General features: G+C 36.2%; 1 protein-coding gene across 50 annotated transcripts in view; it reads right to left on the bottom strand.

The window, feature by feature from the left end:
* ABI3BP (ABI family member 3 binding protein) overlaps positions 1–27,856 on the bottom strand; it is a 248,933-nt gene that overhangs the window by 66,101 nt on the left and 154,976 nt on the right. For 17 of the 50 annotated variants that reach the window (XM_033130366.1, XM_033130223.1, XM_033130130.1 and 14 more), the window contains 24 exons: positions 27,703–27,783; positions 27,210–27,257; positions 25,555–25,614; positions 24,633–24,740; positions 23,215–23,247; positions 22,351–22,431; positions 20,858–20,917; positions 20,523–20,606; positions 19,283–19,330; positions 17,121–17,186; positions 16,219–16,302; positions 14,874–14,933; positions 13,977–14,060; positions 13,209–13,268; positions 12,341–12,424; positions 10,923–10,979; positions 9,905–9,964; positions 9,160–9,243; positions 8,486–8,545; positions 5,826–5,900; positions 4,742–4,798; positions 3,989–4,063; positions 3,487–3,534; positions 411–485 (listed from right to left, as the gene is read on the bottom strand). In XM_033130366.1, coding sequence (XP_032986257.1) covers positions 411–485; positions 3,487–3,534; positions 3,989–4,063; positions 4,742–4,798; positions 5,826–5,900; positions 8,486–8,545; positions 9,160–9,243; positions 9,905–9,964; positions 10,923–10,979; positions 12,341–12,424; positions 13,209–13,268; positions 13,977–14,060; positions 14,874–14,933; positions 16,219–16,302; positions 17,121–17,186; positions 19,283–19,330; positions 20,523–20,606; positions 20,858–20,917; positions 22,351–22,431; positions 23,215–23,247; positions 24,633–24,740; positions 25,555–25,614; positions 27,210–27,257; positions 27,703–27,783 — 1,632 coding nt within the window. The remainder of the gene's footprint in view (positions 1–410; positions 486–3,486; positions 3,535–3,988; positions 4,064–4,741; positions 4,799–5,825; positions 5,901–8,485; positions 8,546–9,159; positions 9,244–9,904; positions 9,965–10,922; positions 10,980–12,340; positions 12,425–13,208; positions 13,269–13,976; positions 14,061–14,873; positions 14,934–16,218; positions 16,303–17,120; positions 17,187–19,282; positions 19,331–20,522; positions 20,607–20,857; positions 20,918–22,350; positions 22,432–23,214; positions 23,248–24,632; positions 24,741–25,554; positions 25,615–27,209; positions 27,258–27,702; positions 27,784–27,856) is intronic. The other 33 variants (XM_033130295.1, XM_033130253.1, XM_033130236.1 and 30 more) reach the window with 29 other exon arrangements.

A 27,856-nucleotide genomic window follows, 5' to 3' on the forward strand; every position in this document is an offset into this window, starting at 1 on the left:
CATATATATATATATATATATATAATCTTCATGACATTAATGTTAAATAAAATCTACTGAAAGGTTAAAAAAAAAAAGGTGATTGGTAAGAGGAGGCACACTCAAGGACCGTGGAAGGGCTAGGGTTTCTCAAGTTGGGGGAGGGAAAGAAACTAGGCAGGATACTCTTTTAAGAAATTCCATTCTTTTCCATCCCATTTTCAAAATAATATAACAATAGCAAAGCTTTCTGGAATAAGCTATTCCAATAAAACACTTTTTGATAAAGTCTAAAGTAAATGTAAATATTTATTATGTTTCAAAGACAGATTTGTTTTACAAGGGTTAAAAATCAAACTTGCTATATAATACAACAGAATAATTCCACTAACATCAAACGTCTCAAGGCAGAATATAAAATATGTTTTTACCTGGCTGTGTCTGTGGGACTCTTGGACGTGGAGATGTTTTTGGTTTGGGCGGAGTGCGTGCTATCTGCTTGGGAGCTAAAAGAAAGGATATAAGGTTTGGAGCCCTTGAGCTCTTCCAGAATCACAGTACCTAAGCCTCTTGTCTTTCAAAGGTGATTGTTGAGTGACTGAAGACCGAAATACACAGCAATTAATGCAATTACAGCTCCCAACAAGCTACAAAATATAGGAAGATAATTTTCAAATCTTCTTACAACATAAAACAAAACAAAAGAAGAAGGCATCATTAAATGATATCCAAGATATTCAGCTGGCAAATGAATCTTGGAATTCCCAAAATATCTACTTCAAATACCTTTTAAATAGGTTCAAAATAAATTTCATAATAACAAGAATTCATCTTTATTACAAATTCACACCATTTTATCAGATTATCCCAGTATATTTTTAAGTGTAAATAGACACAATTTCTCCTCAAAAAAGTTAGCATGTTACATTCCAAATACACCTAGAGAATGAAAGCATTTTAACAGCAAGTACTGATGGAAAAAAACTAATCTTATTAAATAAAACGTGATTTTTATTGATCAGATTAAAGGAAAAAAATTGAGCAGAAATTGAAAGCATAGATAACTGAAGAAATGTATCCTTTTGCTGGGAACTTCCCCCAAAAACCAATTGTTTCTTCATCAAGAAAATTAAACGTACATCCTGCTGGAGAAAAGGAATTACCAAATGCAAGGTTGTAGCTTGTGGAAACACCTCATTTGGCTGGATTCGTGTTTGCGATAAGAGAGATGGTAAGAAACAAAATGTTTTTCAAGGTCACCGAGTTTCAGGCACCTTAAGGAAAGATTTCTGAAAATAAGAGTTATTAGATACTAGAAGTTTCTAAAGAGTCTGCAGAGACTTCCTCCTGATACTAAATGAAAACATATGAGGCATGCAATGAAAATATTTCAGTTGAATCTTCTCACCTGTAGAGAGATGAACACCCAGACATGCTGGAGGTTGCCCTGGTTTAGGAGCCTGGGACCTGGAGATTTGGAACTCCCTTTGCCAATCACTGGGTCCACAGTCTCAGGTTCTCCACCAAAAGTTACAGGTTTTTAAAGAGCCCTTCCAATCCTAAAATTCTCTGATTCTAGAGTTTCTTTCAGTCTAATGATATGGTGATTGCTCACTGAGGTTCCTGCTGATAGGCTCTTTGTTTCCCTGGGAACAGGCAAGACCGTCTGCAGGTAAAGGCATGTCAGGAGGCAACTCCATCAAAATGATTCAGAAAGAGACAGGAATCACTAACAGTGCTCACAATGAAACATTTCCATAACATTAATTATTATAGCTATTAAAAAAGAATAAACTGGGAACATTAGAGATAACTGACACAGATTTAGTTAATTCAGTTAATTTTGGAATTTTGGTAAAAATTCAACTGCAGTGTTTAATAGGCCATATTTAGCAGGCTATTTCAGAGGTAAATGAGTACACTTAATATTCATATTTCCCTTGGAAGTAGAGCCATATAAAAGAAGTTCAATGGCACTCAAAATACAAGTTTGGGCTTGTTTACGATAAGCTCCTATTCCAAGAGAGCCTATAGATATAGAGAGGATTTTTCCTTACAAGAAGAAGCACATTTAGTTATCCATGTTGATGCTTTGTTTTCCTTCATTTCAAATGCCACCATCATGACTTGCCAAAGTAACTGGTTTGATTTCAGTTTCTCTTATTTGTATGCAGTGAAATGGACAAAGCACTGCAGAAGGAATGAAACGGCACAAAGGACCTGAATAATGACAGGGTGACTGGCCAGTTATACCTTTTCATGTGGATTGCACAGTGAAGCCTCTTTCTATTAATCTCAAACATAAATTAGATATCTTAAAATGCTTTTACATGACCACAGAACTTGTAAAACTAGTTGAGATGAAAAAGTGTTTAAAATTAGGATATATACTTATATTTTAAATGGGATATACATGTTTGTCCGCAGAAACATTACTATTTCCTATGTTAAACAGTTGCACAGTAGCTGAGAGGTGTTTTCCAGCCACATCCTAAAGAATATTCACAGCAATGCCACGTGACTGGCTACAGATGATGGATAGAAGGAGAAATGGGGTGTCAAAGACTGAGCAGAGCGATTAAGTTGGGGCTTCTGAGGTCAAATATTGCCCATATTGTCTTTCCATTTCTTATATTTTGTAAACACTCACCTGATGTATGAAATGCAAAATAATGTGTTAACCCTGTTTGGTCTGAGGCTAATCTGGGCTGGGTAGGATTATAGTTTGGGAAGACAAAAGTGATGTTTCTAAGGTAATTGAAGGTAACCCAGGGTTACCACAGTGCTTCACACACCTTCAGTACAGATGGCAGAAATGATGGTAACAAGCAGATCTTTAAAACAATAAAGAAAATTGCAAGTCTGCAGCAAAAAAATCATGCCTCCTTCTTTGTGATGCATTCAGTTTAAAAAATGCTTAGAGATGCCAGGTTACAAAATACTTTCAAAGTAAGCAATACCCTTACTTTTTAAATCCCCACTCCATACTAGTACCTCCCCAACAATGCCAGAAAGATATATTCAATAGTAACCATAAAGGGAAAAACAAAGTAATAAAAAAATGTTAAAAGCATAAGCCATTCAAGAAACATTGAATTTCACTTAAATAATGGAGAAAAAAAAAATCAAACACGTAAGTGAATGAGATGGAGTGAATGTTAATGGAAAGTATGATGCTAGGGTGGAAAGTATGAATGGATCATTACACAAAAAATATTATCTGAAATATTCAACACAACATCAAGCTGGCAGAATATAGGTCATGAAAAAGATGCTTTAGATTCGACAGTTTTGCTGACTTAAGTAGAGAAAGAGACCAGGTCTAGATATAAAACTGAATGGGAAAAGTGACTTCTTGGACAATGGTTATGAATAGAAGCACCTAGAAAGAAAATGAACTGCCGTGACAAAGAATGATGTTGCGACATGAAATCACAATGGAAGAGAACCTGAGGTTCTCAGATGCTGATGACAAGAAGGACGAAAGCTGCTGAGGTGTGTCATTACCTAGAGTGGCCTCAGGTGCTTCAGACACATTGGTAATAGATTCCACAACTGTATCAAAACAAAGGAGAACAATTTAAAAAATTGTAAGATGTTAAGCTACAGCCAAGTATTTCTTTAACACCAACACACTTCATTTTCTTAAGAATTTGCATCATATTTTTACAGATAAGACAATGGATTTACACAAGAAAAAAGAGAACCAAGAGGGAAATCCTATTCTATAATACTACCCCTCCAACTAATATTTATGTTCTCACTGTCATTAACTGGCTGTCAGATGTTATATCTCAACATTTAGACCCTGCAGAAAAACTGAAATTTATTTCTGTATTCAGAGAGTCAATTATCATTTTAAGAAACCAAGAATTTTGGAAGCTATAGCTCTTCAAATCTATTCAATTGTAGAACAAGCACCGGAGCTTGAACTTTCATGTTCCATGGACATAATACACATGAATTAAAAATTTGTTTAATAAATGAATCAAAGCATGAAAACCTTTACCACCTTCCGTCTTTGGCTCCTCTGGCCTGAGGGGTGCTTTGGCAGTGGGATATACATAATCTGTTTCAGTTGATGCTAGGGAGAAAACAGGGCATGTCTGGTTAGTGGTGGGCAGCCCATAGCACTCTGCAATGGAACACTGTTTAATTTGAAAACAAAGCTTAATTATTTGAAGTAGATACATTTGTGAGAATAAGTGACATTTAGAGGGATTTTGAAGATGATGGCAGAAATGAAGGCAGGACATAAAGGCAGTGTGCTGTGTAGAAACACACACACACACACACACACACACACACACACACACACACACACACATACTCTCTCTCTCTAACTGGTAAGGTCTACAGTAATTTCTCTCTGGACCAAAGCAGATCATTTCACTTCCTTACATTTTTAAAGGATTCTGGTGAGAAAAAGACATGGAGTGAGTCCTTGGAAAGCGTGGGAATGAATACTAAACATGGATGTGCGTATTCATATTGCAAGAGTGATCAGAAGGTTAAAATACTAAAATTTCCATCCAGAGTGAGAGAAAATTAAATAAGGACATTGCAAAACTTGCATAGCAATACAGCAGACACCAGCATAGTGTTCTGTGTATAATATTTGACTCTCAAGATGCACTGGATGAGCACAGACAAGACGTGAGGAGCTATGAAATGTCACGAAGCATGAGGACATTCAAAGATGACTTCTGCAATGAGATGGAAAAGCACATATACCTGACTTCCCATTAGGAAACATTTTTACCTATAGCTTCTTTGGATGACTCAGTGCTAAATGTAACAGATTCCAGGATTTCAGAAACTAGCAAAAAAACACAAAATGATATAATTGATCAAGGATGGGTTGTTGTGAGCATGGAATGAATGAATACAAACTAAGTATTTAGAAAAGTGCCTTGTAACCAATATAATATTATTATCAGCACTAAGAGAAGCTCTAATAACTGAATTTGAACTCATAATTTTGTAAGTGTGGTAGGTTACCAATAAAAATCATACCTTGTACTGTCAACATAAGCACCACAATACATTTAGCTAATTAAAAGATGCACAAAGGAGATAAAAAGAAATTATAATCCTATGCTAGAAAAAAACAAGATCCAATGTTTCAAAATAAATGTCAGGGTGTAGCAACAGTATTGTAAGAATGGTTTAAAATTTTTGTTTAGGGAATGTAGTCAATATAATATTGTAACAGCTATACTCATATATGATGTCAGAGGGGTAGTAGACTTGGAGGGGTTATCACTTTGTGAGGGGTATAAATGCTCTAATCATTATGTTGTTTTGTACTCCTAAAACTAATATAAAAAATCAAATTACATTTAAAAAATTTTGTTTTCAGTTTTCAAGGGCAATATGTTCAGGTTCACATTGTGTAAGGTGAAGCTTTGCTATCTTTACTGAAACAAGAACTTTCTCCTTCATTGATGGTCACAATTGAACTAGCATTTTTTTCACATGGCAGAGCACAAACCGAACTTACTTATTAAAAGTACCACAAGTTTGTAACTGTTAGTAAAAAATGACAATAAAAAATGAAACCAGTTCTCGGTGGTGTTGTTGACTTATCAGATACATGATTATTACCTACAATGATACAGCATAAACAGAGTGAAATGAAGATAAGATTTTCTATACTGTTGAGTAATACAATATAAATATAACGTATAGCTAATGTAACACACATCTGAAATCATGAAAAGACTATTGTACTATATGTTATGAAATGTGTATCCTTTTGCATGTTTTATATTTGAAAACACAACACTTGGAGTTTGTCATCTAAAGCTCACCATGTACCCAGATAGATAAAACGATCTATTTACCAGGTTGACTTTGCGTCATTTCTAGGCTTGGTGATGTCACTGGTCTCAAAATAAGAGTTTGCAGTTCAGTGGGAGCTGAAAGAAGAGGGTCTTAATTGTCAATCATGTATAATTTATTTCATAGGTTTTTGACAAAGGTAGCAATGATTTGAAATACACAGACCCTCAAAATCGCAAGATTATGGAGAGCCATGCAGAGTATGCATTATTTAAAGCAGCAATTGGCAGACTATGGCCCTCCCAAACGAAGCCCTCTGCCTGGCCTGTGAGCTAAGAATGGTTTTTACCTTTTTAAATGATAGGCAAAAAACTTAAAAGAAGACTAATATCTCATGACATGTGAAAATGGTATGAAAGTCAAATAAAGTTTTATTGGAACACAACACCACCCTCAAACTAAGGTGATTGAAAACATATTACATATCATTTACCTGTTGGCTTGGGTGACTTCAGGCTACAATTGCAGAATTGAGTAGTTGTGACAGAATAGCCTACAAAGCCTAAAATATTCATTGTCTAACTCTTCACATAAAACAATTTTGCTGATCTTAAGCATCCTTCTAGAAAAAGCAAAAGCCTATTTGAAAAAACTAGGTTCTCCTTGATTGTGTCTGAACCTGAATTCTCACAAGGGCTTTTAAGAGCTTCCTACAATTGATTTCATGATAGTATCTTAACAAAATGTTCAGTATCATCTAGGAATGTTTGGTTCTATATTCTAGTTCGACTACCCTCTCGGGTATCCTTAGTAGAAGTTGAGTCTTTTTCTTTTAGTTTTGCTGTTCCTTCCATCTACTAATTCATATCCTAAACTTATTTCAAAGCCCAACTATTTCCTAACAGCCCACATAGATCCTTCTCTCCTTTAAATATCTTTCTTTCTGTATTTTTACTATTCAAACGAGTTGCTTTTGTATAAGCAAATTATCTTATATCTAAGAAAAACTTGAGAACAGATTCCCCCCCACATACACACAATTATATTGTCATCTGCCCAAAAGGTGAAACATGCCCTCACTTTTGATGTCCACCTGTACTCAGCACTTCACCCAACCCCACTCAACTGCTAATACGGTGCTGGGAATACAGAAGGCAAGGAAATGTTTATTTACATAAACCAAAGAAGTAGCACTTTTAAAAAAGAGATGAATGAAATGGAGTGATAAGAGAATTGAATATGATACATCTTTTGTCAAGAGACAATCCTTACGCAGGGCGCATGATGAATTTGGCTATTGCATAGATCTCCCCAAACCATGAGACTTCTGGTCAACCCTGCAGTTGTAGAAATGCTAACCACTATTTGTGTCTTTCTCTTAGAGGGCATAGAGGTGAAGAGTGCACGTTAACAAGCCACATCTTTGTCACTCCTAGAGTCCAACCGCGATGGGCTGGAAGAATTCTTTAAACCAGAAACCATAGATTTCTAGAAAAGCTTCAGGAAGGTTCAAGTTTGGGAGGAAAGTAGCATGTTGTTCTCCATAGTTTTGAAACTAAAGAAACAAAATCTTGGGTTGCTATGGTCTAGAAACCATCAATAGCATTGTATGTGGACCTGTTTTCTAAAACTTATTAGATTTTCTTGATTTTATTTCCAAAGTTTGAAAAATTTTATTATACTAACATAATTTATCCCTTATCATCACTGAGGGTCCTTTAGAGGCCAAAATAATATACAAAATGTATTTATTAATTAAAGGAGTAAATATTAATATACATAATTAGATACTCAGAGAGATTCTTACTTAATAAAGATTAAGAACCATTACTAAACTGTGGTGGAGAATAAGGTATAGTCAAGTTCATTAATGGTTGGGGAGCCTATAGCTTATATTTACTAGGATTGGCATTTCCAGGAAGCAACTTTCTTTTCATAATTTAATATAACATGGAATCTTCATTCTTTACAACAGGAGGAGAGTACTGAGAATATCACACAGATCTTATAGACAGTAAAGTTGCTCAGAGAAAGTTCATGGTACTTAATTGTCATTGTTTTATAGATCTAAATACCAAATTGAAGGGAAGCAATTTGGACTTCAGAATCTTCAATGAATCACATAATGAAATTTTAAAAGGGGTTTCATGCCACATAGATTTTCTCAACTGGATCTACGGACATCTATTAAAAACAATAGGTAACATGAATGGATCTTGAGATTATCATACTAAGTGAAATAAGTCAGACAGAAAAAAATCAAGAAACATATGACTTCACTCATATGTGGGATATAAAACTGAAAGCAGCAAAGAAAGAAACAAAAACCCAAAGACACAGAAAACAGTTTAGTGGTTACCAGAGGATAATGGGGGATGAAGGGTTGTAGGAGAAGTTTCCCTCTTCAAAATAGGGGGTCAAATATATGGTGATGGAAGGAGAACTGACTCTAGGTGGTGAACATACAATATAATATATAGATGATGTATTATAGAATTGTACACTTGAAACCTACGTAATTTTACTAACCAATGTCATCCCAATACATTTAATTAAAAAAATAGGTAACACTTGACTTAAGAATCCTGACTACTTATAAGATGAAATAAGAAATGGAATGACAACAGCAGTCTAAAAAAGCAAGAGCAATGCTGGCCATGACAGTGATGGAGCAGGCTTTAATGAGCAAGAAAGCATTCAATGTGGCCATAAAAATCATCACCTAACGTTGTTTCTGGAGCCTCAGAGCTATGAATAACAGGTTCAAAGTCTGTGGTAGGAGCTAACCAAAAGCAACAACATAAAAATGAGACAGTTTAAAAACACACAGGAAGTCTTAATTTTTCTTTCAAAACATTAGTTTCAAATGACAATTTTTTAAGATTTTGAATTGACAGGAAGCAAATAGTTTCCTTTTGAAGACGCAGTCAACCTGTAGCTAGGAACAATTCATTGCAGAAGGTAGTCACAACTTTTGAATTCTGTTATGTATCTTATTATGATCAACATGAGGTTTTCCTAGGTGTTTGATTTTCTGATTTTAATATGGAAGTTAAGGAAAGTCTGTTTAGGTAATATATATGAAAGCAACATGTTGCACTTCTTGGAAGTTCGAAAAATACCTATATTTATGTAATCATAACTACACTAAATAGATTACATGTTTAAATACAGATAGAGCAATAAATAACCGTGAGTGACTATCTCAATTTTGCTATAAACACATCTTTTAAGAGAGACCAAGAATATCATCCAAGAAGCAAGTTTCTAACCATACCTCACACCTTGATGCTTAGAGAACCTGAAGACTGAACTTCCCATCAGAGGCATTGTTTTGGGACCCTATTGGTACAGGCTGCTAGGGCTCATCATTAAACTATGGAATAACACATTTACCCGGTTTGGTCTGAGGTGCTTCAGGACTTGGTGTAGTTTTAGTTCTGGGACGTGGACGATGGGATCGTTGTGATGTTTTAGAAGCTGAAGGAAGAAACTTTGGATTATGCTAGTGAAGGTGGTTTTGGAAATAAGGCTCTAGATTTTCTAAAATACATTTCATTGAAATTTAAGATACATGTTTTTTAAAACTGACATTTCTTGCCCTTATATTGTTAATTTTTTTTATCACTGAAGATTCTTGAGAGAGAAAACTCACATATAAAATTAAGTCAAGGAGTGAAGAGTCTTGTACATCTCTAACTTCATATAAATGTAGGGACTATAGCCAAACTGCAGTCAAGCAGTCTTAGGTTCGCACTAAGAAATTTAAATATGCTAAGAAATCCATGGTGCTATGTCAATTGTTATGTTTATGTTTAGTTGGCCTAGAGAAGATACAGACATTACTGACTGTTTGGAACTCAGCTTTAAATATGGGCACTGTTTAGATAGAAAGTACATGACAAAACTTCAAATACGGTTATATGGTAGACAGATATTCTGATCTAAGTCCATGCGTAGTTTTTAGAAACAACAGGTAACTTCTTTAAGAGTCTTCAATACACTTAAGAAGAAGAAAAAGTTAAAAGACAGCAAAGGATGACGAGACAGTCCTTTGAGTAGATGACAATGTGATTATAATGATGATGGAATGGGTTGACAATGAGCAGAAAAATTGATCAGAAACACGGAATATCATTACCTAATGTTGTTTTTGGAGCCTCTGTTCTAAGAGTGACAGGTTCAAAGTCTGTAGGAAGAACTGGCCAAAAATAATAATATGAGCCAAAAAATTTAAAAAAGTCACTTGAAGACTAATTTCAGAAGTCAATTTTTAAGCTTTAGACCCGAGAGAAAAGAGACACTTATTCTTTGCAGATTGGACCAAATGATGACAAAGTACCAATTAATCTCATAAGACAGACATAGCACTGCACGCTGCTAAATATCACTGCTGTCAACAGAAGTTCTCCTGGATGTTTCGATTACCTGACTCTTGCTAATATGGAAGACTGTGATGGACAAGTTTTTTACACATTTATAAAAAAATACTTTTCTTACTCTACTGGAAAAAGCATTCTTTAGTCTACTTGCCCTTCTGTACAAGTTGAGATAAATGTCTACTATTTTTGTCTATTTAGATAATCACAGTATAATAATAAGTTCATATGTTTGAAAGCATAAGGATCAATACATAATGAATGAACTGTGCTCATCGAAATTTCAAAGTGGTCCTTGATTCAGTAAAATTTAAGAAACATTATTTTAAATGCTGTCATGAAAGTAGTCAGCCTACCCTATCATATAAGCCTATCATTTAAACTTTTAAGACATTTTGAATTTTGATAATGAACTAAAAACATCATTCACTGAAAACATGGTATTTCCACAATTAATGAGACATAAACAGTGAAAATAAGGGATAGATGAAAATTCATGTTTAATGAAGCTTAAAATTGTCAATGCTGTTTAAACAAATGCATGTGATCACATGACACAATTTTGAGCAGCTACATGGCAGTTTGGTGTCCTGAAATTAGTTTATGCTCAGTTCTCTCTAAATTCAACAGATAACTTGACATAGAACTTAGCATAATATCAAGATAAATATTGTAATGAATGACAACAGAGGTGTTGAAATAGTTTTAAGAGACAGGAGAATCTGTAGCCACAACAATGGGTAGGAAAAGCACTATTGGAAGGACACACATTCTCATTACCCACGATTTCTGGAACTTCAGTTCTAGGAGTACCAGGCTCAAGATCTGTTGTAGGAACTGATCAAAAGCAATGAAATAAACATGTGTGAAAAGCCAGCAAATTAAATCTTACCAGTACACTATTGCTTCAATAGGTGTACAACAATTTACATTTTTTTGAAATTAAATACTGTTATTTAAAGATTTGGTCACTCTATAACCAGGTAAGTGTTCTTTTATGAGATAGTCACAGCCTACACAATGGGTAAGTATCTCAATAAAGGCAAAACGAGATTCTCCTGGGTGTCTAAGTACCTCATCCCAACTATTAATAGAAAACTGCCCTAGGAAACGTATTTCAACATTTTACCAAATATATATATATATATATATACTTATGCAACTCTTCGGGCAATTGTTGGCTTCTCTGTGGAAGCTTCAAGAAAATAGCATGTCTAAATAAGCATGGATACAAAAATAGCTTTTATGTTTGAAAGGAGGCATAGCCAATAATAAAGCAAAGCGAACCATGTTTAAGGCAGAGGCACTCAACAGATCGGGATAAGGAACATCCACCCCATGTGTGGGGCCCAGTAGAGCAGTTCTGTGATCGCAAAAATGTGCTATCCTACATAGGTGAGACCCCTGATGCTCCTAGGGTCAGATCCAAACTGCTGAGTCATTCATTGAAGGACTTTAATTGCTCTTATGGACCCCTCCAAACAGCACCGTCATCACCACTTAGAAGCAGGACTTCCCTTGTTCCAGAAGCACATGCCCTCTGGTTGGCTTCTAGACACCCTTTCTTTCTGCCTCTGTTTATTTCCATGATTTTAAGACCCAACTTCTTTCCAGCTCCTTATTCCCATCCTTCACAAACTTGTCTCTCTCTAAGCTCATAGATGTTTATAGCCCCTGCAAAAAACAAGCTCAATTTGCATAGACACACAACTTTGCTTCAATCTTTGAATGTTTCATATGGGGGCAGGTTTCGACTTTGAGTATACTACAGACTGAGGAGTGAAAACAAACCGCCTATTTTTGTGATAGTCTCACAGCTATTGATGTGGCTATAGGGGCATGGAAAGCACTTAATGCTTGTTTCTTGTATTAAAAGGGCTTGGTCCTATTTAAGACATTTTGTCTTTAAGAGAAGAACGTAATGGAATAAGGAAATACATAATGGAATAAGAAACATAACTAAAATGCATATTAAAAATAAGATTGTTATGCGGAAAGCATAAGGAATTCAGCTGCCACACTGATGTCCCCCGACCATGACTTCCTTTGCTAATTCAGCAGTGGGCAGAGCCCCACATCATCGTGTGCCTTCACCCACACACAGCACTCACACAGGCTATCACTCCCATCACGAGCACCAATCCTAGAGTCTGAAAATCTGCCAGGACTCAGTCTCTTAACCAAAAACCCACATTTACCCAGTTTGGTTTGAGGTGCCTCTGTAGTTGGTGTGGTTTTAGGTTTGGGACGTGGACGACGGGTCCGTTTTGATGTTTTGGGAGCTGAAGAAAGAAAATCTTCAGTTACTACATAGTCTGTAGTTCAGAAGCTATGGATAGTATGACATGTATCTCTAGATTTTCTAAAACTTACTAGATTTCCTTTTATTTTTAATGTTGAAATGTGTCATTTCAACTTTTTATTTTGTAAACTTTCACCCTTATTATAATAGTATGTCTTTCTTCACAATTGAAATTTCATTGGGGATGAGTCATATATAAAATTATTAATTCAAGAAGTGACGGATCATTCGTAGGACTCATCTATTGAATAAGGGTAAAAATAAACTGCTAAAATATTATGGAGGTGGTTAGAGGCACATACAAACTTGTTGACAGCTTACTAAAATTAGACCACATAATTAACTAAAATGTCAATCAAAGAACAAAAATATCACATAGATAATTAAAAAGAAAGGAGACCTTTAGATCCACAAAGACAGTCTCTGACACCGTAATAATCATTAGAGTCAAGGGAATTGCCTTTTAAATCCAGCTTTAACAAAACATTGGTTAAAAAACATACAAGATGAAAAAACAATGTCAGATGGTTACATGTGTAACAGATGACTTAAATTAGGTTCATGCGTTGCTCTCTTAAAAACAAGGGGTAGCTTGTTTTAAGAGTCAGAATCTTTAATAATTTTAGGATGAAGAATATAACGGAGTGACAACAGAGGATGGTAATGTGGCCTTATGAAACAAAAGAACCTATAGTTATGGTCGATGGAATGAGTTTAACACTGAGAAAGAAAAGCACTTATAGAGGATCACAATTTGTTATTACCTTGTGTTGTCACCCAAGCCTCGGTTATGAATGTAACAGGTTCATAATCTGCAGTAGGAACTGACCAAAAGTATTAAAAATAAACCAAATGATTGTTTTAAATGAAAGAAAACTTAAACATTTACTTCAAAATGAATCTTACTATTAGTACAACATAGTTTCAAGAACTATATAGAAACTTTTGAAAACTGTTACACTAGAAAAGCAAACAGCTGATTTCCTAAAATTTGGCCATACCTAAGTCAGGTACTTATTTCCTTATTCCTCCTTCTTCGATTATCTGATTCTAACTAGTAAGTCAAAGTGGGATGTGTGGGTATTGCTAAGAACTTATCTTTGGAAAGAGACTGAGGCCTCAGTATGCTGAATCAGATATGGTATACTTGCATTTTAACCAAAGAAAACGCATTCCTTCATGTGCAAAGAACTTGCTGATGTCTAATGGATCAAATCTCAACTGCTCCATCAGGTAGGTGCCTTAGCATTGCCACCACAGGAGTCCATGGACTGATACAGACCCAGAAAATCTCTGACTAACCTCCTTGAAGTCAGACATTCTCTATGCTAGTATTGCAGTTCGACTTTCTCCTCTGGTTAGTCTCTATTTTTATCCACTCTTTCTGATTTTATTCCTCCGCATTTTTCTACTTATCCATGTACTGTGGTGATTTCAAGGCTCCAATCTTTATCTTTCCCTACTCCAAATATTGCTCTTGAGACCCTGTAGGGTTAGGCTGCTGGGACTCTAAACCAGGAACACATGTTTACCTGGTTTGGACTCAGGTGTTTCAGGGCGTGGTGTGGGTTTTGGTCTGAGACGTGGACGAACCGTCTGTTGTGATGGTTTGGAAGCTGAAGGAAGAAATTTTTGGGTTACTATGTCACTAAATTATCTCTGGTTCTGGAAGCTACTGAAGGTGAAAACATGACTAGATTTTTTACAACTTGTTAAATATTTGCCTTTCTACTTTGAGTTTTGTCAAATATACTCCTTTCATATCTTCTTTTATCATAGAAGATTCTTTGAAGACAAAAATCACTTTTTAATTAAAGAAATAAAGATTAATAATTATAATCGAAGTCTCATAGGGAGGCTTGATTAAGCAACAAAAATGGTTAAGAACCATAGCTAAATTTTAATGGATAATTAAGGTCAGTTATACCAAATACGAGGTTTATAATTTAATCTTTCAATTTTTGGCACATTTTCTATAAAATGATTAGAATAAGAACACAGTATTACCTAAATAGAAACAAAAAAAAACTAAATACTATGCAAATTAAAAAAATAGAAATATAGCTTGCAATAAATGGATTCTTTTGACTCTTTGATAGCTGTTAATCGTTTTATTTGTCTAGATACGAGGTAGCGATCCATGATATGTTTTCAAACCAGTTTTCTTACAAACACTGCTTAAATAAAACAAAGAATGACGTGACACAATTTCAAATAGGTTACATGGCAAATAAATGTCCTAAAGTAGGTTCAGGCCTGACTGATTCTATTGAAAACAGCAGGTAATTTGTTTTAACAGTTTTGATAATTTTAAGAAAAATATAAATGAATGGCTGCAAAGAATGATAATATGCCACATGAAGCAAGATGAAACTCTGGGTTTTATAATTACCAGGATAAGCCTTGTTGAAAACACAGTGTACTATTACCTAATGTTGTTCCTGGGATCTCTGGTCTAAGAGTGACAGGTTCGAGGACTGTAGGAGGAACTGACCAAAAAATACAGAAACCAAAGAGATTTTAAAATATACAAAAAGTTAAAACATTTAGGTCCAAACAATCTTACTTGTATATCAATCCTTCTATAGATACAAAGAAAAAGAGTAGATGATTGTTCTTTGAAGACCTGGCCAAACAACAGGCACAGTCAGTCTTAGGCTTAGCCTTTGAACTATATTCAGTATCGTAAAGAAATCAACATGAAGTTCTCCTCCGTTTTAACTAATAGATTCTAACTGATACAGAAAACTCTGCTCTGGAAAATGTTTTTATGCATTTACCTAAAGCACACTTAGAAAAGAAATTGTCTATAAAAAATCTGATCAACCTGTACTTCTATAGAAGCTGAAAATGAGTACGACTATGTTTAGGTCCACATGGTTAAATAGGGGGTTTTAAGTTTGAAATAGATATGAAAATAAATCACTGAAGTAGACTATGTTGATCTTGCCAAGAAGTCAAGTATGGAAAGAGTCCAAGTTCTCTTCCAAACCATGGCACGTAAGAGAGCAGGGTAAAGATAGTCGCTCAGTCTGTAATACTCAGTTGAGCATATGTCTGGCCTAAGCCCAGAAAAAGTGGAAAGACAGGTGATCAGACCTACGCTCCTCAGTCAGGTCCTCTTTCAACTGTCCACATGGACCCTTCCAAACGCAGCATCATCAATAGCTATTGTTTTATTATCTAGATGTAGGACAGTCTGTTTTGCATACTGGACTGTCTTTATGGCTGACCCACCCTCACCCACTCACATGTCCAGTTCTGTTGATTAACTTTTCCCTCCACTCATTCAAATCCTTTAGTGGGTCCAAGGTCCAAGTCTAAGCCACCTTGATCTTTTCCTTTGCAAAGTCAATATTTACTGTTTGCATCACGCAAACATGTACTCAACTTTACTGTTTTAGAAATAGACAGGTCTTTTGCAGCTGTCGTATCACCCACGGTTGCCAAGATTGGTCCAGGAATATGCAAGGGACTTACAATTTATTTACTTGAACTGAATATGTTGGCTCTGCTAAAGAAGCTTTACGAATTGAATGGAATTTAATAGTAAGAAATATACTAAATGCATATCAAAGAAGACTCTCACATAGAAATAATAAGGTATTCGGACACCCACTGTATCTCACATACTCATATTCTCCTTGACACCTGGGCAAGGAGACAGACTATGACTCATGTTGTCACATTTAGAGAAAATAAGAGCTTGGCACTGCTTTGGGTCCCCACGAGAGTACTAGCGCTCATCCTTACACCAAGGAATCACACATTTACCCAGTTTGGTCTGAGGTACTTGAGGGCTTGGTGTGGTTTTAGGTCTGGGACGTGGACGACGGGGTCTTTTTGATGCTTTGGTAGCTGAAGAAAAAAAAAGCCTTGTGTTACTCTAGGTCTTATGGCTCTTGATACTAAGGAAAGTTTTTTCTAAAACCTGTTAGATTTCCTAAAGTTCCAGGAAATTGTTCGTAGTTTACAATTTTTACTCATTTTATGCCAATGTGTCTTCTTTTTAGCATTGAGTGTACTATGGGGGCAAACTCATATATATAGTGAAGGCACTCATTCAAGTAATGAAGAGCAGCACTTGTAATCAGATACTTATAGAACTTTCTCACTGGGAAAAATGATTGGGAAGTAGTACTCAACTGTGGTGCAAGGGGTAAGGAAGTTAGTCATACCAAGGAAGATCCAGTAATTTAAATTTTCTGATGTGGGTAATCCCTTATTGTCAAATAGTAACAAAACACGTTACTATTTAAAGCACCAACAAAGAAACAACATTACATGCAAATAGTTTTTTAAAAATCTAGAAACTTAGATGTGCAAAGGAACGTAAGAGCAGCTATTATTGTAGGTCAGCCTAGATAAGAAATAGATCTCAATTTTTTTTAAACTCAGCTTAAACACAGAACATTGGTCAACGAAGCACAAGATAATGTGACAATGTCAAATGCACCATACAAGTAAACGTTTTGAACTAAGCTCATGCCTGCTCTCTTAAAAACAACTGGACACTTGTTTTTAAGAGGCGTCAGTACTCCGATTGAATGGCAATGGATGATAATAGTGGCTGTCTCATAAAGAAAAAAGAAAAAAAGCCATGTTAAGGGAATGGAGACTGAATGGACTATACAATAAGCAGCAAAAGTACTCGGCGAATGGCACAGAGTCATTACCTAATGTCGTCCCAGAGGTCTCAGTTGTAAAAGTAACAGGTTCAAGGTCTGTAACACGTTCAAGGTCTGTAACAGGAACCAAAGTAATAAAATAAAAGTGCTTTTTTTTTTTTTTTTTAAAGTATCATGAGCTATAACATTCAATTCAAAATGAATCTTGCCAGTGTACTATCGCCTCTGGAATAATTTTTCTTTTTTTTTAATTTCTGTATGAAGGGAGTTCTGGACTGAGTTGTGTCTCCCTAAAACTCATGTTGAAGCCCAAACTTCCAATGTTAAGATTGGAAGAGTCAATTAAGATTAAATGAGATATAAAGGGTGGGGCCAACCCACCCTTATAAGAAGAGGGAGGAGAGGAGGTTCGCTTGTGCAGAGAAATGCTATGTGAGGACACAGCAAGAAGGCAGACATCTGCAAGCCAAGGAGAAAGGCTCAGGAGCAATTAAGCCTGCTGGCACCTTGGTCTTAGGCTGCCAGCCTGCAAAGTTGTAAGAAAGAGACTTCTGTTGTGTAAGCCACCCAGTCTGTGCTAGATTATCATGGCTGCTCTAGTAAACCATTACAAAGGGAATTCAGTTGTTTTGTCAAGATTTGGCCAAACTGTAGTTAGGGACTTCTTCATCTCATAACACAGTCATTACTTTTGGTCTCTGTTTAGCTCCTGTCAACGATCAGTAGATGGAAAACTTTACATGGAAGGAAGCGATTCTTGATGCCCAGGAGAACAATATCAGCCTCCTTAACTTACCATGGTGATATCCAAATGCAGAATCACCAATACAAATGTTTTGACTGACACTTAGAAGGAGCAGGATCTCTGCCTCCTCTGGTTACCTTTACACATATCCTATTTTTCATCTTTGTTCACTCTTACCTCTTCACCTGTGTAAATTCTCATGTGATGTCAAGGCTCAGACTTCGTCCCTGCTCTACTAAAGCCCAAATGTATACTTTTTACTTCTTTAAGACCGTATATAATGACTCTAACACTTAATATTTATGTACCCAAGAGAAATCCTGAATTTGCAAAATTCTCATTCTCTAGACTTTTCATGCAGGAAAAGTTTTTGGGCTCAACTAGTCTGCAGACTGAAAAGTAAACTTGTCTCCTACTACTCAGAGTCAAAGCAAAGAATATGCCTCTTCCAAACATGAACTCCTTGCCAACCCTGAAGGGAGAAGGACTCTTCATGATTCCCTCACTAGGGGATATGTCGGTTGACATTCTCAACCAGTGACAGGTTCCCAGGCTCCTTAAACCAGGGACGCTGCTTTTATCTGGTGTAGTATCAACTGCATCTGGTCATGGAATGGTTTTAAGTTTGTTTTGCGAATGATATGTCCATTGGGATGTTTTTGGAGATGGAAAAAGATAACTTTTAGTTACTTCGAAGTTTATGGCTCTGAAAATTATAGGGTTAAAAAATATCTTCTTTTAAGTTTTCCAAAGCTTGATAAATTTTCTTGAGTTTCAGGAATGTATCTTTCTAGTGTGAAAAATTAGCCCCTACTATGCTACTGTATCTTTTGTTATTGAATATATTTGAGGGGGACACAATTGACATAAAAATGGAGTTATGAATTCAGAGAGTCAAGATTGGTATTTTTAGAGTTCCCTGACGGCATTAAAAAGGTTAAGAGTCATTTCTAAATAAAAGTGGTGAGTAAAGGGAAGTCAAATTAATCCTAAAGATGGGGCTTGTTATTTAAACTTATTGGCCTGATTCACATTATCTGTTAGACAATACACATATTACCCAAATGTTAACAAAACAACAACAACAAAAACAGGCAGATTAAAAAAAGGTGGATGTACAAAGAATGTATAAAGACCTCCCTCCCATCCCCCCCCCCCCCCCCCGTCAGAGCCTGGTTAGCATAGATCAAGAGCAAGCACTTGCATAGATACATGAAATTTACCTACACAGAGAACTCTGGTTAACCCAAAAAGATGAGGTGGCATGAAAAAATTTTAATATAAGTTATAGGACAGCAAGCTATCCCAAACTAGATTTAGGAATGGCTCTCTTAGGAACAAGAGGTAACTTGTTGCATGCATGTTCAACTCATAAGGTGAAGAATGTAATTGAATGGTGATAGAGTGGAATGGGTTTGACGGTGAGCAAAAACAGCACTTGCTGAAGGTCAGAAAGGGACTTTACCAAATATGGGCCCCGGAGCCTCTTTTATAGGAGTAACTGGTTGAAGGACTGTAGCAGGAACTGACCAAATATAACAATAAAAAAAAAAAAATGATGAAATGTTAAATACTTATATAATCTCAGAACATTCACTTCAGAAAAGGTTGTACAGAAGTAATAATATGCCTAAAGTATAAAACAAACACTACTAAACCTCTGAGCTGAGGGATATGGTATCTTTGCACTCAGGTACCAATTTATCACTTGGTAGAGACTATCTTTGTACTCAGATAACTATCCCTGTGAATTTCCCCTGAAGTTTCTCATCCTTTGTTGATCCTAGTCTAAGTAATGTACCAAAGTAGACCATACACATCTTACTGAAAACTCACCACCGGGATACTTAAGAGAGCAAAATAAGTAAGATTCAGTCTGATTCAATCTGAGGTACAGCAGGGTATCACTCTGTCCAGTGCTCAGGGGACGCCTGATCATATATGGATACTGATGATTCTTACATGAAATCCAAATCCCTAAGTTTGACATTCAAAATCCCTTTGAACTGGTGAACTACAGGCCCAATTAGCTGCAGCAACCTCAATGAAATACTCTGGTCGACACTTAGAAGCCTGGCAGCATCCATTGGTCACAGAAGCCTCTGCCTTGTCTGACTGGCCTCCACACATGTCCCTCCTTTCTGTACTTCTCTACCTCTTTTCCTCCACAAACTATGGCCCGTAGGCCAAATCATGTCCATGGCTTGTTTGCAAACAGCCCATGAAAGCAAAGAATGATCTTTCTTTTCTATTTTAAGTGGATGTAAAAAAAAAAAAAAAAAGATAAGAAGAGAAAACAGAAACTAAATGGCCCACAAAGTCCCTAAGTATTTACTATATAGAAAATGTTTGCCCACTCCAGCCCTAATCCTTACTATGACTTACACAACTTTTATAGTTTCCAAAAAATAATTTCCTATTTGCCCAAATATACATTTGTTCTGCAGTTGTTCCAGTTCACCATACACAGTCAATATTTAAAGGATGAGGAGAATCAAATAAGAAGTCAATTAAACTGATATTTAGGGAGAAGATTCCAATTTACAAGTATAAGGAATTTGGCTACCACCTAAGATATCTCCAACCATGTTTTCACGCCTACTCTGGAGTGGAAGTGGCCACTGACACTGACTTTTCCCTTCACTTTCTGTGGACCCCACTGGGTTGGGCTGCCAGGATTCCTTATCCAGGCTCTACACATTTACCCAGTTCAGTCTGAGGTGCTTCAGGACTTGGTGTGGTTTTAGGTTTGGGACGTGGACGACGCGTTCGTTCAGGCACTTTGGGAGCTAAAGGAAGAAAACCTCTGGTTAATAGAGTGTTTTTAGTTTCAGAAGCTGTGGAGAGGATTATACTTGTTATACTTGGCTCTCTTAAAACACGAATGAATTGTTTTAATATTCTTCAATAACATATTAAGAAGTAATTGAATGACAACAGAGGATGACACAGAAGACCTGTGAAGCGGAGAAACTGTGGTTATGACAGTGATGAAATGGGTTTGAAATGGGCCGAAAAAACAGATGCTGATGAACATCACCTAGCGTCTTCCCTGGAGCCTCGGTTCTAAGAATAACTGGTTCAAAGACTGTGGCAGGAACTGATCAAAAGTAATAAAAAAAACCAAAGAGATTTTTGTGAATGCATGAAATGTCAGAAAATTCATCCTGTCAGTAAAAATAAGGTTTCTAATGCTTCTAAGGAAGAGGGGAGAAGGGGAGGGAAAAGATGGATTATACAAAGTCTTTAACACCAAAAGGCAGGAATTATGGGGGTGGGAGATGGAGGGGGATGGGGAGTATGGAGACACCCTAGGGTCTACCTACCACACGTACAACAGATAGCCAAAGGAAGCTGAGACTACACTCACTAAGAGACTAAGTCCTTAGTGAAAACAGGGGCAGTTAATACAGTAAGGTGAGGAACAACCTCTCAGTTTGCGGTATCGTATCAGACTAGGCGTCTTCAGTTCTAAGAGAAGAGAAAGGATGTGCTGGTGCAGAAAAGAATCACTGGAGCCCACTGGATCAAATTTAAGCTCCTGAGTAGACATCCCAGACTCTCTTTTAATTCATCCTCTGAGCCCAGTTAACAAGAGAGCATCAACAAGTCATCCTCTGTCTGGGATGCCAGCTTCAACACCTTCCCTGTTTGTCAGCCTTTGGTTCCCTCATCTCTCCACTCATCCAAATTCTGTATTGATTTCTTTTGAATTATCCTGGATGTTTCCCTGCTGCAAATATTTACCATACTCCTGGCATGTATCATTTGTACCATTTGAGAACTTATTTTACATTCATATAAACATGTTTCTGTATGCTATTTTCTATTTGTTTATGCAGAGACAGTTTATAACTATAGTACAATCCAATTGGGAAATAACACATGCTTCCTACTTCTGATGTATCTCACAGCTGCTAATGTGGTTATGGAGGTTCAGAAGGGATTAATAAAAGTAGCCGATTTAAATTGATTCTGTAGGCTCAATACTGAGCAAGCTTTATCTTTAAGACATGAATGGAATCAAATAATAAGTAAATGAAATATTCATTGATGAAGAAGATTCCCACACAAGCAGCATGAGATACTCAGACATCTCATGTTCTCCTAACTAGTACCGTGTTTCCCTGAAAATAAGACCTAGCCAGACAATCAGCTCTAATGCATCTTTTGGAGCAAAAATTAATATAAGACCTGGTTTTATTTTACTATAAGACCGGGTCTTATTTTACTAGAAGTAAAATATACTTATTTTACTTATATTCTTATAGTAAAATAAGACCTGGTCTTTAATATAATATAATATAATATAATATAATATAATATAATATAATGCCGGTTCTTATATTAATTTTTGCTCCAAAAGGCACGTTAGAGCTCATTGTCCAGCTAGGTCTTATTTTCAGGGGAACAGGGTAGCTTTCACTCTTAAGTGATATACAGGGCATGTATTATACCATTTATTGCATAAAATTTAGGGTCTCAACTGGGGTAGACTGCTTGGATTCCTTAAGCGAGAAACTGCGTATTTACCCAGTGTGGTCTGAGGTACTTCCGGATGATGTGTGGTTTTAGATTTGGGATGTAGACGACGGGGTCTCTTTGTTGTTGGAGCTGAAGGAAGAAAATTTAGTATTAATATAGTGTTGATGGCTCCATAAACTGAATAGGATGATATAACATGGCTCTATGTTTTCTAACATTTGTCAGAGTTTCTTTGAGTGGTGAGAACTTTGTTACTTTTGTTTGACATTTTCTCCTCTAGTATATTAACAGGTTTTCTTTTATAATTAAGAGTTCTCTTGAGATTAAAATTATGTTGAAGAAATGAAGATGAGAAACTATGGATTTCTTGAAAGTGTCCCTAATCCAAAACTGGTTACAAATCAATGCTAAACGATGATGATGTGAAGGAAGTTCAAACCACCCTATGGTATTCACTTACAATTTAAAATGACTAGGCTTGAGCAAATTTTCCACTTGGTTATTTCCTAAAATATAGTATACAAAATTCACTAAAATATCAACAAAGTAAAAAAGTTATATAGAACTTGAAATATAGAAAGTGAGATGCTTAATGAAACTTCATGGTCTCATAATAGATATGGCATTGGTGGTCTAAGTAAGGGATATATAATCAAATTTGGACCTCAGCTCTAACAAACAGTACTGTTTAAACAGGGACTCAGCTCAAGGTGATACAATTTCAAGCTGGGATATGAAACAGATTCTTGAATTAAGTCCAGACACATTTGTATTAGAAAGAAAATCTTTTATATTTTAAGATGAATACTGTAATAGGATAACAAATTATGACATCATCATCTACATAGCACCATAGATAAGTTGACAATGAATAAGAAAAAGCACTTTCTGAAGGCCATAAAGAATCATTACCTAAAGATGTCCCAGGAGTAATAGGTTCAACGTCTGTAGCAAGAAATTATCAAAAGTAATTAAAACGAGAAATGTTAAACACATTTGAAAAGTCACCACACTATCCTGAAAATGAACTTTACCAGTATAGCACTGATTCTACAGCCAAAAAGCAACATTTTTAAAGTTCTGAGGTGATAGTACAAAGATATTTGTTCTCATGAAATGGTTATATCCTTAGTATTTCCACATGGCTAGCAGTAAGTTTTGCTTGTTTTTGTATTATCTGGTAATACAATAGAAAACATTGCTTAGAAAAATCTTTAAGCATCTGTCTAACAACATTATTGCTAACAATTATGAGAAAAGAATGTGAAAGAAACTATATATGAGAAAAATATAGTTTATGATGCTATATATTGGAAAACAAAGCCCTAGGTTATGATAGAAGTAATAGTTGAAATACTTAAGGAGATACCGTAATGAATAACCAAAATTGACAATGCTCTTTTTTGTTGAGAGTCCACTTTGGAAAAAGACCAAGAGCTCTATCCAAACAAAGGCGTATAAAAGAGCAAGATACAGAGGGTTCTTTAATCTGAGAAACTTATCAGTGCATTTTTTGTTGTTGTTGTTATCAGGACAAAGAAGGCCTGATGCTGGGAGGATAAGAAGCTATGCTCTAGTCAATTTGCTCAAATCCAACACTGAAGTCGGGCATTGAAAGTCATCTTCATGGACCCATCTAATAGTAACATAGTTGACTGAAAATTTTGAACTCCAGCTAAATGAACACTGCTTTTCTCCTTTCTTACAATCAAGTTGCACTTCTAATCCTTATCCTTCTGCCATCACCCATACATATGGCACCTTCCTGTCTCTGTTTATGCAATTCCTGCCCATCTTTCCAACAAATCTACAAACACTACAAATTTCAACGTTCACATTACACTTGTCAGCCCATTGATCTTTTATTTCTTTAAGAACTATGTGTCTAACAGTAGGCAAAACTCAACAAATATCTTGCTTTGGTCCATATTTCTTTATACCTATTTATGAATAGTTTCACACAGGAACAGCTTCCTTCTTCAAGCAGTCTAAGTCATTTGTTATTTCTAAACTATTCCTCACAGATACTAATGTGGCACTTAATAAAATGTGTGACTAAAGTGATCTAAATATGCTAGTTAGATTATTCAACTAGATAAGGTTCTGCTGAGCCAGAATAAAAGAGAAAAATGTAATTCAATGGTCAGAGAAGGAAATAAAAACACAGGTACCAAGAAGATACTAAGCTGCGTGAGGAAGTCACAGGTATTGATTAGAGCACTTGTGACTTGTGTCTTCACCCTCAAGGGTCACAGGGGTTATTAGGTGGCAAGTTAAATTGCCACCCCAGTATCACATCCGACAGGGTTCCACAGGCACCCCATATTTACCTAGTTCGGTCTGAGGTGCCTCGGGGCTTGGCGTGGGTTTATGTTTGGGATGTTTTGGACGTTTGGGACGTGGACGACGTGTTCTTGGGCGCTGTGATGTTTTTGAAGCTGAAGAAAGGAAACTGGTTAATGCCATCTTATGACTCCAGAAACTAAAAAAACAGATTACACATGGCTCTGGGTTTTCTAAAATTTTGCTAGATTTTCTTGAGTCTTGAGAAATTTATCTCTTCCATTTGAACTTTTGTCATCTATATGCAAAAAATATTTTCGGGGGAGCGTAATGACAGTTCTTTGAGAAAGACTATATAACATTATTTGAATAATCTGAAAAACATTATTATTAATATTGCTGGTGTCAGAGTTTCAAAGATGATTCTGACCCAAGGGAAGTCATGTCCATGTCACATTACAGATGGATCCAGGCTCACCTGCTTTGGGGAGACTGTACTTAGAAATTACTTCACTTAGGCATACATCCCATTAAACATTATTAGGATAAGCACAGTTCATTTCTTAAAATCCTTGGTAGACAATAAAAATACCCTGCATATCTCAAAACAACTTTCTATTGATGCCCAGAGAATTATAAATTATGGTTATGGGGCAGACACTCCTAATTGTATTTGAAATTCAGTTTTACCCCACAGCACGGAGCAGAACCACAGGCTCTGTAAAGCATCAATAAAGCTGGATAGTATGGGAGATAGATACTCTACACTAGCTGCAAGTAGGCTTATATCATAACCAACTAAATTGTTATAGACATCTTCAATACATTCAAAGTGAAGAATTTAGTTAAGTGACGAGAGGATGATAAGAAAATCTTAGTAAAGAGAAAAGCCTTTGACCAAGATAGTAATGGAGTAGACTGGACAAAGAGCAGAAAACGAACTTGTTTAAAGACATAAAAGGTCATTACCTAATGTTGCCTGGGGAGCCTCAGTTCTCAGAATTACAGGTTCAATATCTGTGGCAGGAACTGACCAAAAGCAATACAATAAGCAGAAACATAGGAAAAGAAAAAACTATCTTGAAAATGTTTAAAAAGCACTTTCGAACTCTAGAAAAATAGTATTTGTCCTGTAATAACTGCACTCTAGTATCCATTTATCTCACAAAATAGCCATACCCTTTGCACTCCATATCCCTATGAGGCCAATGAAAAGTGTTTTTTTCTGTGTTGAATTATCTGATTTCAACTATATTGGAAGCTTGGCTCCAAAAAATTTTCTTAGCTGTCTGATATGTATTTTAAATTACTCTGGGACGGCCAGATGGCTCAGTTGGTTAGAGCGTGAGCTCTGAATAACAGGATTGCCTGTTTGATTCCCACATGGGCCAGTGAGCTGGGCTGTTGTGGAGCTGTGCCCTCCACAACTAGACTGAAGACAACGAGCTGCGGCTGAGCTGCCAAAGGGGCAGCCAGATGGCTCAGTTGGTTAGAGCGCAGGCTCCCAACAACAAGGTTGCCAGTTCAGTTCCCGGCATGGGATAGTGGGCTGTGCCCCCTGCAACTGAGACTGAAAACGGCAACTGGACTTGGAGCGGAGCTGCGTCCTCTACAACTAGATTGAAAGACAATGACTTGGAGCTGTTGGGCCCTGGAACAAACACTGCTCCCCAATAAAAAAAAAAATAAATAAATAAACAAATTAGTCTGAAAATTTATTATGAAAGCTTTGTTAGTATTTGAAAGGCTTTTTCCATCATTAGTATTTGTTTTGAGGAATGCTCGTGGTGAGATGAGAGGAGCAAACTGAGAGAAACATTGATCAAGAAGGAAGATATCCATCATTGCCTAGGTTATGGAGGGAGCTTCAGTCTCAAATATAATGGGCTCAGAGACAGCACCATAAAAAATAAACAGATATAAATAATAAAAACAAGGAAGTCTAAACTTTTAGGAGCTTACTGATGGATTATTATCGATTTATTGTGACTGCTGAGAACTTATAATGAAATAATTATAATCAAACAGCATTAGTACTAAAAATAATAAAACCAGCTTATGACTTTTACTGTTCTCAAATTCAAAGACCATACTATTTTTTTTTTATATTGGATCCTCAACCTAAAGAACCATATTTGCACTTCTAAGTATCAAGATACACTCAAAAATATTCTTCAAAGAAACAGAAAAGCTGAAGAAGCCATTATTTCATGCAGTTTTTTTAAAAGGGAGAAAGTCGTACAAGTGAATCAGTAAAGCAATGAAATGATAATCATGGCACTGGAATAACATTTTGCCATTTGTCAAGTCCGGGATGATCACAGAAGTCCCTGTCTGCAAAAGAGTAGATGGTTTTCTCAACATGAAGACACATGTGATGGAAAAGACAGAGGGTTTGTGGAGAACCAGGAAGTGTGTCCAAGACCACAGACCTTCCTTAAATAAGCACAGAGGATTCTTCTAGAAGTCTCTTATCTTTAGGCTCTTCAGACCCGGATAGGAAATGAGAATGGAAGCATGGAATGAAACTGTGATGGTATGGTAGAAGTGTAATCATGCCTGGGTGGAGACTAGGAAAAAGCAAAAGTCACAAAGTGAAAACATTTGGCGGAGAGTAGAATTACCGATTGTGGGTACCAAAAGCTCCGGCTGTACTGTAGCAGGTTCCAGAGCTATAGAAGCAAAAAACCAAAAAAACTATTATCAAGAAGCAGCATCTTGAGAAAGAAAATATTACTCCTCAATCTTTCCTTTACTGAGTTTTGTAAATGTGATTTTCCCTTTTATTTTTCCCATTTACCCCTCTTCTCCCAATTGCTTTCCTACAACTCATCTGCTCTGAATATGCATCCTATGTAAGACTTTTTGGGGTGCCCTACTTTAATAACCCAGTTAGTGGGCTAGCTTACTGCTGTGTATACCTGCAAATAAAATTATATATATATTCATTAAATATATATTCATGTAACATGAATATAGAAAGTATAGAGGCTTAAATATAAAAATCAACTATATTGATTCCTAAAGTCCAGTTACTTAGGTAGTAGGTAGCTACTATATCAGAAGCTATCACATTCCACTTTCTATGTTAATTGGAACCCTGAACATCACATTTACCAGGTTTGGACTTGGGCACATCTGGACTAGGTGAGGTTTTAGGGCGGGGGCGACGACCTGGTCGTTTGGTCTTTGGTGGAGCTGAAGAAAGAAAATTAGCTAGTTAATACAGAAGTGGTAGCATGACAAACTGATAATCAATACCACATGTACC

The sequence above is a fragment of the Rhinolophus ferrumequinum genome, chromosome 2, assembly GCF_004115265.2.
Source record: "Rhinolophus ferrumequinum isolate MPI-CBG mRhiFer1 chromosome 2, mRhiFer1_v1.p, whole genome shotgun sequence".
Lineage (NCBI taxonomy): Eukaryota > Metazoa > Chordata > Mammalia > Chiroptera > Rhinolophidae > Rhinolophus > Rhinolophus ferrumequinum.